General features: G+C 34.8%; 3 protein-coding genes across 3 annotated transcripts; 2 read left to right on the top strand and 1 right to left on the bottom strand.

Moving 5' to 3' along the window:
• The first annotated feature begins 665 nt into the window (after positions 1–665).
• Positions 666–2,749, top strand: LOC126702762 (pentatricopeptide repeat-containing protein At3g48250, chloroplastic). Its single transcript, XM_050401584.1, has one exon. The coding sequence runs from the start codon at positions 729–731 to the stop codon at positions 2,619–2,621; it is 1,893 nt and encodes a 630-aa protein (XP_050257541.1). The 5' UTR covers positions 666–728; the 3' UTR covers positions 2,622–2,749.
• A 2,170-nt stretch (positions 2,750–4,919) lies between these two features.
• Positions 4,920–11,183, bottom strand: LOC126702787 (pachytene checkpoint protein 2 homolog). Its single transcript, XM_050401642.1, has 14 exons — positions 10,905–11,183; positions 10,750–10,813; positions 10,248–10,354; positions 9,929–9,996; positions 9,602–9,705; positions 9,423–9,527; positions 8,328–8,417; positions 8,123–8,198; positions 7,193–7,262; positions 7,032–7,102; positions 6,793–6,883; positions 5,939–6,066; positions 5,680–5,808; positions 4,920–5,565 (listed from the first exon to the last, which is right to left on the bottom strand). Exons 1-14 carry the CDS (start codon positions 11,053–11,055, stop codon positions 5,425–5,427), a joined length of 1,395 nt encoding a protein of 464 aa, XP_050257599.1. The 5' UTR covers positions 11,056–11,183; the 3' UTR covers positions 4,920–5,424.
• Positions 11,184–12,918: 1,735 nt separating this feature from the next.
• LOC126703266 (uncharacterized) lies at positions 12,919–13,710 on the top strand. Its single transcript, XM_050402229.1, has one exon. The coding sequence runs from the start codon at positions 13,136–13,138 to the stop codon at positions 13,553–13,555; it is 420 nt and encodes a 139-aa protein (XP_050258186.1). The 5' UTR covers positions 12,919–13,135; the 3' UTR covers positions 13,556–13,710.
• The last annotated feature ends 4,104 nt before the right edge of the window (positions 13,711–17,814 follow it).

Below are 17,814 nucleotides of genomic sequence, written 5' to 3'. Positions count from 1 at the left end.
TCAATGAAAATTAATTCAAAGACCAAGTTGGCAGATAGTTTTATAGCCCATTTCAAAGTGTCAACTTTCACCTAGAGAGGGAAGTTGGTGTTTACCTTCGAGGAGTAGGCAAAATATATACTCCCCTCTCCAATCTCTAGCCACAGCATCAATAGAAGAATAAATTGGGCTTAAAGTCGCATCTACATTAATTTTTAATGTTGATCTTCTTGGCTTGGACCTGACACAAGGAGGGCCTAATGAGTAAAGAATGAATCGGTTGGAATGGTTAGGCCTTGTACTCCCATATTCTTTCATCAGAGTGAAAATCTTTACAAAGATATAATCCAAATTCAGTGGGCTGCCTTCAAAAAAATGAATTTGGTTCGGATGCTTCCATATCCAGATTTGCTCTCCCCAACATGGATCTGAGACATTAAGCATAATGTTTATTACATCTAGTGGTCAGGGCAATATAGAATCATAGATAAGGCATAAGTGTACGAACCATCTTGGGCCAGAGTTGACCCAAACTGTGTCACCTCATCTCTAGGGCTAGTTTTGCAGTGGGCCTAGTTTCCAATTCTCACCCAATTGCAACTTGAGTACATGGTGTCGCCCGGATTTAGCGACCCGGATCCGAACCCAATTAACACCAAAAGCCAGAGCTTAAACCCTAGAAATCCCCTACTGTTCAAATCCTTCATTTCATTTCAGTTGAAGAGGGTTTTTGGAAAATCTGAGCAGCCATGAACAGAGCTAGGCCAATCCTCACATCACTCAGACTCGCCAACTCGCTCCTCTCGACTCGGGTCTCCTCAACTCGGTCTCTCTTCACTCAGGTGACTCAGTACTCTGACTTTCATTCTCTTTCAAAAAATCAATCTTTTTCCCATTCCCATTTCCTCAATACCCACCAAAAGCTATTCTTCTCATCGAAACCAAACTCGGCCATTGAACTCGTTCTGGCCAACGATTGGTCCTACGAGTTGGAGCACGAGTTAGAAAAATCGTGCCCAGCACTGACCCATGAAACAGTTATTTACATTTTGAAGAAACTGGACAAAGACCCAGAAAAAGCTGGAAGCTTTTTCAACTGGGTCTGTGAGAATACTGGGTTTAGACCCAGTTCTTTGGTGTATAGCTTAATGCTTAGGATTTTGGTTAACAAAGAGACAATGAAGCAGTTTTGGATTACACTTAGGAAAATGAAAGAGCAAGGGTTTTATGTTGATGAGGAAACATATTTGACAATTGCGGGGCAGTTAAAGAAAGCGAAGATGGCCAGTGATGTAGTGGCTTTGAACCACTTTCACAATAGGATGCTTTCAGAGAATGCAATGGAGAATGTTGTGAGGAAAGTGGTTGATATTGTTTTGGGGTCAGAGTGGAGTAACGGGGTTGAGAATGAATTGGGGGAGATGAAAATTGTGTTATCAGATAATTTCGTGATACGGGTTTTGAAGGAACTTCGGAATTACCCTTCGAAAGCTTTGAGTTTTTTTCATTGGGTTGGCAGGTGTAATAATGGTTATGAGCACAATACAGTGACTTATAATGCGGTTGCCAGGGTTCTCGGTAGGGATGATTCAATTGAGCTTTTTTGGAGTGTTGTTGAGGAGATGAAGAGTGCTGGTCATGAAATGGATATTGACACTTATATAAAGATATCGAGGCAGTTTCAGAAGGTCAAGATGATGGAGGATGCGGTGAAGCTTTATGAGTTCATGATGGACAGTCCATTTAAGCCCTCAGTCCAGGACTGCAGCATGCTTTTAAGAAGCATCTCAGCCAATGATAACCCAAATTTGGATTTGGTTTTTCGAGTTGCAAAGAAATATGAGTCAGCGGGGCATACTCTTTCTAAGGTTGTGTATGATGGGATTCATAGATCGTTGACAAGCGCAGGGAGATTTGATGAGGCAGAGAATATTATGAAGGCTATGAGAAACGCAGGGTATCAGCCTGATAACATTACGTACAGCCAATTGGTTTTTGGACTTTGTAAGGCAAGGAGGCTTGAAGATGCTTGTAAGGTGCTGGATGAGATGGAAGCAGAAGGATTTCTTCCTGATATTAAGACTTGGACAATTTTGATTCAAGGGCATTGTGTAGCTAATGAACTTGACAAGGCGTTAATGTGTTTGGCAAAGATGGTAGAGAAGAACTGCAATATTGATGCTGATCTATTGGAAGTCTTAATAAACGGTTTCCTACATTGGAACAGAATAGATGGTGCATACAGATTGCTTGTGGAGATTGTAAATAAGGAACGTATAAGCCCTTGGCAAGCTACATATAAAAAACTGATTGAAAAGCTTTTAGGCAATGGGAAACTTGAAGAAGCACTGAAATTGCTTCATTTGATGAAGAAGCAAAACTACCCACCTTTCCCAGAACCCTTTGTCAAATATATTTCAAAGTTTGGGACTGTGGAGGATGCTGCAGATTTTTTGAAGGCATTGAGCGTGAAAGAATATCCTTCCTCTTCAGCTTATCTTCATGTTTTCCGATCATTCTTTCAAGAAGGTAGAGATTCTGAAGCCAAAGATCTGCTTTTCAAGTGCCCTCATCATATTCGTAAGCATAGCGAAATTTGCAATCTTTTTGGTTCTGCACAGAATGACAATGCCACTTCATGAGCCTTACACTATGAGGAGTTTACCCAATCCAATCTTCTATTGTACAATTAAATTTGTTCAACACTTTTTGATGAAATTGATTTGTACTCACTGCATAAATTCAAGAAAAATTAATTTGAAGCTTTTAATGTTATTATCCGAAATCATATAATGATGGATGAATGATTGTGATTTCTACTTTCAAGCAAAATTCTCTATGGTGTTTCATTGTATTGGATGAGACACGAGTGACACCTAACCATTTTTTAGGGGGTGGTTCAAGGTCTAGCTCATTTAGGCTGCTTTTAAGGCCTCCAAATAAGAAATAAGCCATGTGGTATAGGCTTAGTGCACGTTTGGATAATGTTGAAAACGGAACTTTCAGTTTTCAGCATTCAGCGCTTTTTAATGGGTCTCATGCACTGTTCACAGGACCTGCAAATACTTTTTTCATCAAAAATAATTTTAAAATTGGGTCTCACGGCACTATTCACAAATTTAAAAATTATTTTGCTATATTATTTTTAGTTTTCAATTTTTAGCAATAAGCAGTATCCAAACAGACCCTTAAAGCCACCAATTTGAAAAAAAGAAAATGGTGTAATGAATTTATGTTCTCTTCCCTATTCTCAAGAAGACCCTTCAAATTATTAGCCAATAGGAATCAAATCCAATTAGAGGCTTAAATTGTTTAAATAAAAAATATTGTGATTATGTTAAAAGTTAATAATCATTGACGACTAATTTACCTTAACAAGTAACAATGGTTCGAGATTTTGCAACTTAAAACACCCATAATTTTAAAAACAAGTGTTGTATTTTTTTTTTTTTTTTTGCTGAATAAAACAAGTGTTGTATTAAAAAAAAAAAGTTTGATAGTTACATAATGGATTTGAGACATTTTTTCTGTTAATAAAAAAAAAAAAATGTTATAGATAACCAACACAATGGATGAGAAGGCTCGACTGTTTATTATATTTAAGTGGTTAGGGCAATATGGATTAGGCCTAAGTGTATGAACCATCTTGGGTCAGAGTTGACCCAAACTTTGTAACTTCTAGGGCTGGTTTTCTACTGGGCCTGGTTGAGCTGGTGAGTAAGGGCTGTAAAACATGCAACAATTCACATGTTATAGTTCCTAGTTCTCACCCAATTGCAACTTGAATACAAGTTCTAGGCCGGGTGCATGAAGATGATTAGACTATGTTGGGCTAACCAGTTCCTAATTGGGTCGCCCAACCGAGTAAGTAATCACCCATTAAGGTATAAGCGGCTTGCAAATGAACAACGAACTTGGTTGATCTTCAAACCAAAAGAAATAACAAGCATTAGTGCACATATTCTGGAATGTTCTGCTTCTTCTTCATGCTCGTGTGTTACTGTTAAATCTTCGTGCATGTAATCCTGGGATACTTAGCTATACTTTTATTGAATAATCAGAATTTGTATGGGGCATGGCCAAGTACTTGTATCAGTCAAGAATCAAGATTATTTTGTAGCCATTGCTGTCTGTGCTTATATATGGTGGTTCTCTAGATTGGATGTTGACCGTTTACTCTGCCACTTAAAGCTTCAAATGTTTGTCCCCAGTTTTATACTCTGCAGTAAGTGGCAGTTTTGTATTGAATCTTATTTCTCAAACACGGCTAAGATGCTTACATATAATAAAATCTAATATTTGGAAAATTATTGGTATTGAGCTTTTCTAGATGTTTGAGTTCAACACAAATTTTGAAGAAGTTATTTCATACACCTTCATGTAAGAGAAGGGCATAGTGTAGTACATCCGGTGCACTAAATAAGTTCAGCAACTTTTGACACGAAACCTTTCATTTCAATACTTTGATTTTCTACTTTGCAACACAGGTTTTGTCTGTCACAACTATTGAAACATTTGATATACAAAGTATGAATAAGACCAGCAGAGAAGCGAAGTGTGATAGCCCTGGATAGAAGCTAGACTCTTTATGAGTGAGGAAGAACTAAGCAACACCTTTGAAGTGGCAGCTAAATTTTGAGAGACAACAAAACCCAAACCACTACTAGGGGTTCTACTTGTATCTACTAGTTGATTCAAAACGGAACAGGTGTACCAAAAGCACCATGAAACACATTTCATATTCATTTTCATGGAGCAAACGGAAACACATTTCATATTCATTTTCATAGAGTAAATGAAACCAAATGAAATATCCAAGTTGATATCTAACAAAAGCAATCCCTGCACAGATGAGACTAATCCTTGGATTGTGGGCAGTAGAAAAATTGGTCAAGCAGCTAACTGTTGAGGACCCAACTAGAGAGCACATTTGAGACAGGTAAAAGCAAATTTTGATTTAACATTACATCACAAACTTAAGAAAATTTGAAAAATCCGATTTGAGACTCCTAAATCTTAATTCTCTTCAGTACAACAGTTCAAACTTCAAAGTACCATTTCACATGCTGTTTCATGACTGAAATCTCAGGCCTTCCTACATATGAAGCACAGACCACTTCACATGCTCAGTTGGCAATAACTCTTCAATCACCATTTAATTGCAGTATTGTTACCTCTATTAGGTTAGTTTGAACAGGAAGAAAAGCATCCTGCTTGTGTGACAACCTGGGCTGCAAGGACTAATCTAATGTGGTCTATACATCCCTAGAACCATGGCTTCAGTATCATTATGGATCTAAATCATTTGTCTTGATATAAGTAATTGTCTCGTATTGGACCATCAACATCATCATCACAAATGGAGGCTGAAAATGGCAACTAATTGCAGTGGATTTAAACATTTAGCATTAAACACATCTTTTACATGAAGTGAGAACTCATAATTCAGTCAGGCAGCTCAGAAAGCTCGCCCCTTGCCGTATCTACCATTTTACACAAGAACTTGCTAGGGTCACAATTGTAAGGATTGGAGAGAGCTGCATGCGTCAAAAATGGAAGCTTTCTTAAAGATCGTCCACTCATTCCCTAAGAGAGAGAGAGAGAGAGAGAGACAAACATCAAAAGTTAATTAAGTCAGCTTCTTTGGTCATTGAAAAATCTGCCAAATACAATGATAGGCAAAGAAAATTTCTTACTTACCTCACATGCTTCTGCAGCTTCAAGCAATTGTTTACACAGGAGAAATTTTGTCTGAGCCTCCTGCATCTCAGGCATACTCAACTTTTCTTTCATACTGGCAAAATTTGGAATTACAAGGTGATCACAATCCTACAGAGTTCCCAATATTTGTTAGTTGATGATACATATTTGGCAACATGTCTGCATCAGCACTTGGAAAGACAACAGCGAAGGTTCAAAAAATTGTTCCTTGGACAAGGTGAGAGAGAAGTATCTGCACCTGAAAATTTGATAAGATTCCCTTTTTCACAAGTTCCTGCAGACAGGATCTTAAAATTTCATAACGAGCTTGGAGTGTTGGAGGACCAACATATGCTTTGATATCAGCTCGATCAACAAATGCAATATCTGCAATCCAACAATGGATAAATAGTCAACACTAAATACATGCATTATGAAAGTTTTGAGAATTTTTCTCATAAATCCAATGAAATTTTCCAGAATGAAAAGAGACCTATATGGTCAATGAGAAAATTCACAGCATAAAATGCCAAACAACAATTTGTCAAAGATAAACAAAATGGGATTGTGAAATTTCCATGGTAAACAAATGAAGAGAAAAGAGAATTAAAAAAGACAAAAAGAAAGGATGGTTTGGAGAATATCCAGATCAACGGTCTGATTCAAACATAAAAAAGTTGTACTTAATGCACAAAACTCCCACTTTTTTGCGGGGTCTGGGAGAGATCATAGTAGGCAGCCTTAACTTCCAAACTTGCAACCTATCAATTTTGGTGGAAGGCTATTGCATAGGCCCATAGCACCAAGGCTCGACTTCTAAGAATATGTGTGCATGGTGCTAATAGTTTCATAAAATTCTTATTGGTTAAAAAAACCTCACAGGAAACTACAAATTATTGTTAAATAGATAATGATTACTTTGAAAAAGTGAACTGTGCTCCCACAGCTTTTAAAAATGATGCGGAACAGTAGAGGTCAGCTAGAATGGCACCAAATGGATTTGCATGGAATAAATATACCATCCAATGCTCAACAAATAACAACCTGTGTTAAAGAAGTGCAAGGCTTTAAAATGGCAATTTTGCACTTATCTGAAATTGAATATAGGCTTACCAATAGCAGTGGTAATATTGGAGGTTGTGAGAATTATCACATTTGGTGATGATTTCAATTTATCCATCTGAGTTAGTAGCGCATTCACGACCTGAAACTCACATTCCAAGATGCAATAAATATTAAAAGAGGAGCCATTGTACATGTTATTCTAAAATTTATACTCTGTTTATGCACATGTAGTTGAGAAAAGTCAGGAAATTTATACAGAAAAAAGGTGGTAGAGTGAAGTGCAATACCCTAATAGAGTCTGAAGGTTCAGAACCGGACAAAGCAGCTTTTCTAGCAGCAGCAAGACTTTCAACTTCATCTGAAGCATCACCAGATATAAAATATTTATACGCTGAAAGGAAGGAGGATAAAAGCTAAATAAGAAACCACTGAAAATAATAAATCTCACCAATTAAAACAAATACCAGATTGCTTTCTTCCTCCACCATCTCTTGAATTTTTTGGAAAAGCTTTGCAACCTAACAATGAGAATACATCTTAACGACAAAAAAAAAAAAATGACCCACATGCATGCACTAAATCTAACTTCAGCTTCAGCTCCTTTACAATAAATATGCAATACATAAAGAAGATATACACCAGTTTAAAGATATGAGAAATTTGACAGAAACAGAGATGCAGCTTGACAACTTCACATAACAGTATAACACACTACAAAGGAAACAACTTCACATAACAGTATAACACACTACAAAGGAAACAGCACAGGATTCAAAATTGTGATAATTCTATATGATCGCCATTAACATGAAAAGGGTCATACTACCTAGTGCACAAAACTCTAGCTTGTGCAGGGTTTGGGAGAGGTAGCCTTATCCCCAATTTTTGGAAAGACTGATTTCTTGAGGCTTTATTTGGTTTGACAAAATGTAGTAGTAGATATTTTTCTTTTTGACTGGAAAAATGATAAGAGTTACACAGTTTTGATTTTGAAGTAACTCTAGAAGTGACAGATTTGTCATCATGTTGAATAAAGAACAAAGGGAACAGCTTCAATTAGGTGTTTTCTTTTTTTCTTTTTCTAAATCAACAATGGGCCATGTCAATATACTTTTTCTTTCTTACTTTCTTTTTGTTTTCAGGGGGTGGGGAAGAGGATGGTTGCCAATCCTTTAGGGGCAGAACTCAATCAAGGAAAAGACATAAATTAATTGAGAAAAGATGTGACAAACTGTTGACTGAAATTTGGGGTAAAGGTTGCTTGTGACAAACCATTTGATACACAAACACAAAAAATATTTAATCCACATAAAAATGAAGGTGGAATAATCAAGTATATTGAAGTGTTATTTAGGAATTACACTGTGTGACCACATACCAACTTGCCGCTTTCGGAGAACCATTTACTAAACAAAGAATGTGCATTAACCTCAACCAATTGGCTTTGTGTGTATCTGATTTAACAAAAAAAAGGTAAAGTAGAATATAAGATGAATCTATAATATATATATATATGCCTGGTGCATTTCATGTGAACCAACAAAAAGAAATAACATTCACATCAAACTGATACATCAACAAACCTGGAGTTGAATCGGATGGATAACTTCTGGGCTAATGCTTTACACAAAGATGTCTTCCCTGTTCCTGGAGGTCCATGCAAAAGAATAATGCTGCAAGCATATAAAAAGGTTCAAAAAAGTGTTGATTGTATATTTTTCACCTAGCTGTGCCTATCCATTAAAACATTATCTGTAGGTCTTTCCAATAATAAGATGTCAAAATTAACAAATAAAAGATTGCAGTAGGAAACACAGTTGTGCATGCAGTTAAAACTCAAAGTCCTGTATACTAGATATAAAAAATTAGACCAACTTCAAAGGAGTCTGTTGTTTCTTGTTTGTACAACATGATATCATAACTTTCATGCAAATAGATTGAAAGGTAGAAATTATACATAAATTAATGAAGGAAAGTCCATGCCAACACAACTTGAACCAGATACATGTAATGTTAAACCACAAGGTGTCCACATACATAATACAACGAGTTTTATAGCTGTACCAGTCTACTGGGTAAGGTTAACTCATTAATGGGAATCCAAATTCATTTCTTTGCAGCTCTCCAACCTGGTCTCAGTGATTTTTCACTTTTCATGCTCCTGATAGTTCCTATGCATTCTGAGTCCTTGTCTCTGTCTCATCTCACTATGTAGGGGAGTTATGTAAGCATAACCAGAACCATACACGGAGATATTGTACTACTTCCAGGTCCTCACTTGATAGATATTTTAGGGCATTGCACAACAAGTAGAACCAACTATGTCTATTGATATATATGAATATGATGTTCTTGACTTATCATGTAACAATGTTGCACTTTTCAGTGCTTGATGTGAAAATTTTGTCATATAAGATACAAATCCTAGTATTAATACTATAACTAGACAAAGCACAAACAAATAAATCAATTTAAAAACCCAAGCAAGTCAAGTCATAAAACAGATCAATCACTAAGTGATGAAAATCACAACAGCCTATAACAAGTATTGCACCCAAACACATGCATATGAAAAGATTGATCTGTTTCCAAAAATCTCATTTCCAATAAATACAAACAATGGAAGCTTCCTTAGCATGTTTTGAGTGCTGAAATAGAATCAATCACATGCTCCTTACCGGTTCCATGACACAAGGAAAGGATCAATACCCTTTTCAGTAAAGAGTAATGCACTTGCTGCGTACCGCAACAGCCTTTGCTTGAGACCAGATTCATAAATTAAACTGCAAAAGCAATTACCTTTATTGTACATCCATGGATTTTAATCTATCAAGAAAATTAAAACCCACAAACCAACCTTTCCCACATGCCATCAAATTCCTTTGCAGGAAGCATCCATTCATTAAAGCTAGGAAGTTGGCCATCTCCACTTAAGTCCTCACATGGTCCTTCCTCACTAAGCTGACAAAAATCCACTCAAACAATAATCAGAGTTTGAAACTTTGAATGCTGCAAGTCAAGGAAAAAAAATTCCTTGCCAACATGTGAAATTTCAAAAATTGAACAAGCCACATACATCTAGTCAAAAAAGGAGTTTATAAAATAGTATATTCCAAATCCTAAAGAAAATTCAAAAAAAATCCAGCCTATTATAAACCCCGTTTTAGTAGTGCAATATACTCACCTGAAAGACATGCACAACAGGCTTGACTTGCCAGAACAAAAGAATTTCATGGTTCTGCACCCACTCATCTACAAAGATAAACCATTTAAGCATTAGAAATAGCAAAAAAACAGAAGCAGCTCTCCCCTGTATAATTCCCCCCCCCCCCCCCCCCACCAAAAAAAAAGAATAAAAAAAGTTTTTCATTTTCCCATATCAAAACACTCAATTCAGCAAAACATAAAAATAAAAAAAAAGTTTCACTTTCTTAATACAAAACCGTGGAACATATAGATAAAATCAATAAAACCATTGAGCTTATAGACAAAATAAAACATACCCGTGTCGCAAATACGGATTCTTTCCACATTTTCTGTGAGAAACGGATCATCAAGAGGCACTGGAATGGGGCCATCAATATAGCTTAAACTCCTCTTTTCAAGCATTCTAGACATTATACCGGGGAAAAAAAACAGTATTTTCAAGCATGTTTAGGAATTTACAAATTAAAACAAAAACATTCAAACAGCCAATAAGGCAATAAGGCAATCCCACTACAAACACATTATAATCCCCAACATTTTCAACATAATCATTAAAAATTCAATCAATTAGAACATCAAATTACCCCCCCAAAAAAAAAAACAGTATTTTCAAGCACGTTTATGCATTTACAAATAAAAACAAAAACATTCAACTTAAAACAGTCAAATAAGGCAATTCTACTACAAAATACATTATAATCCACAACATTTTCAACATAATCATTAAAAAAAACTCAACTAATTAGAACATCATATTACACACACACACACACAAAAAAGAAATCCTTAATTGTATACCTCTCGATGGCTGAGCGGACATCGTCGATCCGAGCTGTGCTGGAGGGCTTTAAGCAAGCTTCAACTGAAAGAGAAATCAAATTTCGAAAAAACTCAAGCACGGAGCTTGGAATTAGAGCAAAAATGGAAGGTGAAGATGAGAGCCATGAAGGTACCTGAAACGGAGACTCTGTCATCGGCGAGTACAGGAGGAAGAGGCGGAGGCGGAGGAGGAGGAGAGGGAGCTGAGGCTGATGCGACGGCGTTTTGGTCGGAGATATCGGGATCTGGAGGGTTTTGAAGTGTTATCTCCATTGGAGTACTCATTTTTGAAGAACAACAACAACGCGTTTGTTTTTCAATTTCTCGAAGAAGAAGAAGAGAAATTTGGGGCCAAGGTCCAAAACCTAAGGGTTTTCTAAAAATTTTTCCCTTTTGGAAAATGAGCGGGAAAATACGAAAGAAAGTGACGGTGTGCCGTATATAAGGCTTTTATGCCAGGCCCATTGGGCTTCACTTATACCCTCCCAACTTCCAACTTCCCACTTCCCACCAATCATTATAAAAAGATGAACTTTTGGGTATGTTTGGGTACCGTTTATTACTGAAAATTAAAAATATTATAACAAAATAATTTTTAAATATGTGAATAGTACTGTAAGACCTATTTTTAAAATTAATTTTGCTGAATTCTGTACTTGCGAATCCCGTGAACAGTACACGAGACCCATAAAAATTAAACGCAAACGCGCAATGTCCATTGAAAAACGCTATCCAAACTAAATCTTGATCTTTGTGGGTAATTACTAATTATTGATAGTACGTGTCAATATAAATATTTATAAATAAACAGAAGTTTTTACGTTCATGATGGTTTGTTATCTCTTGAGTTTGTAATTGTAGGTAGAGAGTGAATTCTTGTAATTCGACATGTACTTTATTAAGTAAGAGTAATAGTTAAACCTATAAATCAATGGGAAAGATGAAAGTGTTGAGAGATTGCATAACATGTTCAATGGAATGAAATGATATATATGAAGAAGGTTTGACTTGATTTAGTGGGAGGGCTTGTTAGTTGATTGTTTTGTCAGGTCAACTAAGGAGATGCTTGTCAGAGTAGCAACCCTCAAATTACATGTGAATGAAATAGGTCTAGTAGGATTAGATGTGAATGACGGTTGGGAGGCTACAATAAAAATTGATGTGAGGGAGTTTAGTGATTTTCTATGGCCATTTCTTTTGAGGAGAATCATACTATCCAACCGAATAGAAGAAGGGGATCTATAGGCCAATAGTGATTTTAGCCAAAGGTGGGTGATTGTTGCATACCACAGTGCTCATCCTTGGTACTTGTCCTTACCACTCGGCTTTGGAGGATTGGGTGCCTTCCCATAAGCTTCAACCTAGTGTATACGTTGGGTGAGGGCCCCAAATTTCTGTGGTACTTATGGGCCGTGGTACTTATGGCCCCAAATGCCTATCTACCTTAAATTTCCAGTTAACATGAAAATACCAAAGAAAACAAGTTTCCTATACTTCGTCAAGAGCAACGTACTATCCAATCTCTTCCATGAAAAGAATTTAGGTTCAAATCCTTCACCCCAATTTCTTGTATTTAACTTCAAAGGCAAGGTTATTTTCACTAAAATGCTTTACACACGACTATATAAAGTGGTTGAAAAGCCTAATCTTTTGGCTTAATAAGATATGATTGTACAAAATCATCATTCAAAGATGGATCTAAGTTATTCTCATGTGAGAATTAGGTAAATACCTTGAGCTATAAGACTCTATTAATTTTTTTAGGTAGATACAGTGAGAGGAAAGTGAGGTTTGAACTACATACATGAGATATCATAAAGGTATAAAGAATATCATTGCCACCGGATTATTATTTGAACCCAAATGACAAGACTCTTGGCAATACGTATATAGGTGGTGTAAGTCAAATAAATTAACCACTTTTGCATAAACAGTAATGGTCTCACGAGAAGGATTTGTCTAGACAAATGTTTTGCATCATTACATGCCAGCGTTTTATTAGTACAACAATAATATAGAATTTGTCAAATTTAATGGCCCAAAGAATTTCTAATGTCTCAACCAACTGTCATTATTGAGAAAAATTTTGCATCCACTTGTGGAAAATCAAAGTGGAGACAAAAAACAAGCTAATATCTATCCTATACTCAGACCTAGCCAAATTTCCATTAATTCCGTAGTTTTCATCTCACAGCCCACAGCCTGAGAGAGAAGATAAAAAAAAAAAAAAAAAAAAAGGAAACCTTTTGTAACAGAAAAGGTATAGATGCCTTTAGCTTATCTCTACCTACAGCATTAACGTAAGGCTCAAATTCACCCAAGATAACATGGACCCAACAAGACTTTCTTAGAGAAAAAGAGTTCCATGAAGAAAAAACCAGAGGTTGAAGATGAGCAAGACCTGGAAATCCTCAAGGCAGTGGCACAAGCATGGCACAACCGCTCTGGCAGCTCTAGGCCTATGAATGAATTTGATGCCCCCCTGAGAAATTTCAAAGGAAATCCTTCTCGATTCAAGCTAGAAGCAATGAGCAAATCATCATCAGCTAATGATAGCAGCCATGGTGCCACTTGGGATTTTGGGCAGTCTCTATGTGATTCCTATGAGATTGTGACCTTGTCCAGAAGGTTAGAGACTGGTTTATTGTCAGATAATCCATTTGTTGAGTTGGATAGTCCAAGTCGTGTCCGTAGGAGGCGCAAGGAGAGTCGGCATAGCCTTAGAAGTTTGTTCAATCAGATTTCTTCGAGGAGAGTTACAGGGGCTGATATTCCAAGAGAATAGGATAAACTCTTTCCATCTATTTTGGTATGTGAATTCCCATTTTTCAGGTTACAACATCATTTACTTTCCCTATAGTTTTATGCAGGGAACAAAACTTCCTACTTCACTTTGTTTATTCATTTTTATTTATTTATCATTTTGTGGTGTGAGTTCCACTTTCATGTTACCAAACATTTCTTTTCCCTGTCAACAGCAGAAACCTTATAGCATGAGGTTGTGCCGCATTTTTTGATATTCTCTTTATTTAGGCTTCCCAGTCAACAACATTGGCATTTATATCAAAGTATTGATGCATTGAATTAGTCAATAAAGTAAATGCATATATTAATCATGCATTAATTATTTACATTAAATGAATTTTTATAATTATTTTCATAAACTCTATATAAGAAATAAATTTTTAGTTGAAATAATAATAATAATAAATTTAGAATATGACATTCTTTCTCATGTTTAATTTCTTTAACAAAAATTGACACAAAAGTCATAAAAACTAAGAGATTAAATCTTGTAAGGATGTGGTGTAAAATCTAGGTGTTACCCCTTCAATCCTAACATGTCACATCATCTTATCACATATTTAAAATTAGGCACAACTACACTCAATCAATTCTAATACTCATATATAAATCCAACCGAATTGAGAGTTTATTGACAAGTTATTATGCATGGTAAAATGTATTGAATTTTAAGTAAAATGTTGACGTGACAGTCACTTATTAGATTGTGTAAAACATAAGTTTTACACCCTATCATTATCAAATTCGGACTCAAAAATTAAATATTTGAAAATTCACTAAAATTTATCTTAACCTTTTGAATGTCCTAACCCCTTTGATATTTATTTATACTATATATAAGAGAATTCCCTTCTTTCAATTGGACTTTTATATAGTTTAAAAATACGTTCATTAATGAAGGGTAACTTTATTTAGAAATAGGGTCATAAATGTCAAATAATAAATTTCATTTTGAAATCAAAAAGAGAATTCCTAAAATTTAGGATTTTTTTTTCCCTTCACGCTCAAAAAAGAAATTGTAGTTACTGCATATCTCTAAAGTTTATTATTTTTATTTGTTTGAAAAAAAAATTTCTAAATTATAATAGATACAAATTATTAATTTTTATCCAAATAAATAGAAGAGCCTCATGCGCGTGCTCAGAAGCTAGTGTAATGTGTGTGTGTGTGTGGAGAACTAATATTTTAGTATTTATTCTATGTAATTAAAATAAATATGTTCATTTTGTTATATTAATTATTTTAAGCATAATGAAATTTTAATATCATTTTTCTAAGATTTATATGAGAAACAATTTTTTTTTTTGAGAAACAATTTATTTGAAATATGGTATTCTTACTTAAATTTAGTTTTTTTTTTTTTTTTTTTTTTTTTACAATAATTGAAACAATGTCCAACAAAAATGATAAATAAAAATAAAGTTAGTAACACACAATCAAGAATGTAAAAAAAAAATTAATAATAATAATAATTGAAGGATATTTTCATTTTTTTTTTTAGTAGGCATGAAACATGCCTATCAATATTAGCCACTATATCATGAAATTTTCAATTTATAAAAACACACACACACATTACACTACTCTTAGGATCTGTTTGGATTTAGTTTATTTTTGCTAAAACTGAAAACTGAAATTGAAAACACTGTAGTAAAATAATTTTTAAATGTGTAAATAGTACCATGAGACCCATTTTTAATGAAAAAGTTGCTGAAAAGTAGAATTTGTGGGTCCATGAACAGTGCACGGGTGCACTGTTCACCGTGGAAAAGTCAACAAATGTGGGCTTAAAAAAAAAAAAAAAGGGAAAACATGGATTTCAGCAAAATGTGGACGTGGGACGTTGAATCGAAACGGGTACTCAGTGTTTTTCTATTTTGTCTATAAAATAACCAAATATTTTAATTTTTTACAAGGAAAATTAGTGACTTTTTTTTTATACATCGATAGTTGGGGGCAGGGTCTCAAACCTTGAATGTTTCTGTTGGAAATATTATGAAGTAACAACCAATTAAGCTTCATGATTGTTCGCAAAACTTATTAAAATATTGAAAAAAACTAATAATAAATTGCTTCACATATCATGTGGGGTCTTAGCTAGTTCTTTAAAATAAGGGACAAAGCTTCCTACTGTCACTTTATTTTTTACACCAATAATGTTCAAAAATTATTATTGTCTTGGTTTTTTACCCTTACAAGTTACAAGTAAGTAAGTGGGGGAGGGGGAATTTGAATCTAGTTCCGCACATGAGAAGAATCGGTTAATCTTACTAAACTACAAAGCTCTTAACAAATACTTACTATCTCATTTCTTCTTGCATTAAGGTATGGATGACATTCTGCATGTTGTTTTAGGATACCCTGACATATAGCGTAAGCTTGCCAGGACAAGCAAGTTATCTTCCCACTCATAATTCAAAAAGTCTAGTGACACAAATTTTCATTCACATAAATTAAAATGACATGTTATGATTGATGTAAAATAAAAGTGATATTAGTAGTGAGTTTATATGAAAATAATGTTATACCAATCACAACTTGTCATTTTAGCAAGCTGTGGAATTTTTTGTGTCTTTAACATTAATCCTTGTAATTTGAAACTAAACATATATAGTATTCCACAAAACCACACAAGTCGGCCTGGCAACAATTTCCATTATTTGGGCCAAAAAATTATGTATCATGCACCTCCAATATAAGCATGCATTTGGCATCACTTATTTAGTATTTTGGTGAAGGTTTTTTGCTGAAATACATTTTATTTTGAAAAAGTGATATTTTAAAAAGTTGTACAACCATATATTTATATACTATCTAAAAGTTAAAACGTAACATTTATTGTTACTATGTTTTTGTTGAACTACATCAGCATAGTATTTTGGTTTATTTGGACTAATTCAATCCAATTCGGTCCATTTTGGTGTACTTTCTTAAAAATGTGAAAAAGATAGATTTGGATTGACAAAACATATTCTAAATTCGAATTTGTTAAAAAAATATTGATCTCATACTCGTATTTATTAAATTTTAATGCAATTAAATAATAGCCACATTTGCACCCCCAACTATATTGTAGTTTGTAAGTAACCCTAATTAAAAATAGGTTTAAGCAATATGGTTTGGGCTAACTATATTGAATTTACTATTTTCACTTGTAAAGGCTAAAAGCTAGCCAAATAAGTTAGACTAGACGGATGCTAAGTAGTGTACTTTGAAGGCCCTTATTCTGTTTAAATTAATTTAGTTCACTCGATCCATTTTGATCCACTTTGGTCTAACTCAGTCCATTCAGGTCATCAGTCCCATTTGGTCTATTTCGGTCCACTTCAATCCAAGTAGCTCAATTTTGATCAATTTTGGTGTACTTACTTAAGAATAAGAAATGACAAGTTTGGATTGAAAGTAATTAATCTAAATATGAATTTATTAAAAACTATAGATCTTAGACTCGTGTTTCTTAGAGTCTAATGCAATTAAATGCTTGCCGCTTTTGCAACCCCAACTGTGTTATAGTTCGTAAGTAGCCCTCATTAGAAATAGGTTTAAGCAATACGGTTTGGGCTAACTATATTGAAGTTACTTTTTTTCACTTAAAAAAGCTAAAAGCTAGCCAAATAAACTAGACTTAAATAGACACTAATTTGCGCACTTTGAAGGCCCTCAAAATAAAATAAAATAAAATAAAAATCAATTCCAACTCTTCATGCTTTCAATTGGATTTCTTATGTACCACACGGTTTTGATCATGACTTTATGTTTTGTTGGTTGTGGCCTTCTGGTTTTAATGCTATTGATTCTCAGAGGCCAGAGCTACAATATTGAGCAAGTTTGGTAGCGAAATCATAAAGGGCACATGACTACATTTGGCAACCTTCTTTTGTCAATGTCAAAGGACGAAACCAAATTAGTTGGGAGGAAAGAAATACCCAACACAAGTGGATTGCTTCATTGTACGATTTTCCTTCAGAGAAATCCAAGTGGATTTGGAAAAGGTTATAGATATTCCCAACTTGATTCTTGTACAATGGTCCTGCCTGCTAGAAACTATTCTGAAATTTGCGATTCATAAAGATGTCAGCTCCCATAACATGGCCAATCCATTGATGTATAAAGATGTCAGCTCCCATAACTGCTGAAAAAGAAACAAAGAAGAAACCTACATGCATTGAACCAATTAGATATGAAATGCATTCGGAGCCCCTTAAAGACACATCTCCATAATTTGCTCGTTAGTTTGCA

Source organism: Quercus robur, chromosome 10, assembly GCF_932294415.1.
Source record: "Quercus robur chromosome 10, dhQueRobu3.1, whole genome shotgun sequence".
Taxonomy (NCBI): domain Eukaryota; kingdom Viridiplantae; phylum Streptophyta; class Magnoliopsida; order Fagales; family Fagaceae; genus Quercus; species Quercus robur.
The sequence above is the reverse complement of the archived record's forward strand: the minus strand, read 5'-3'. Positions and strand labels throughout refer to the sequence as shown.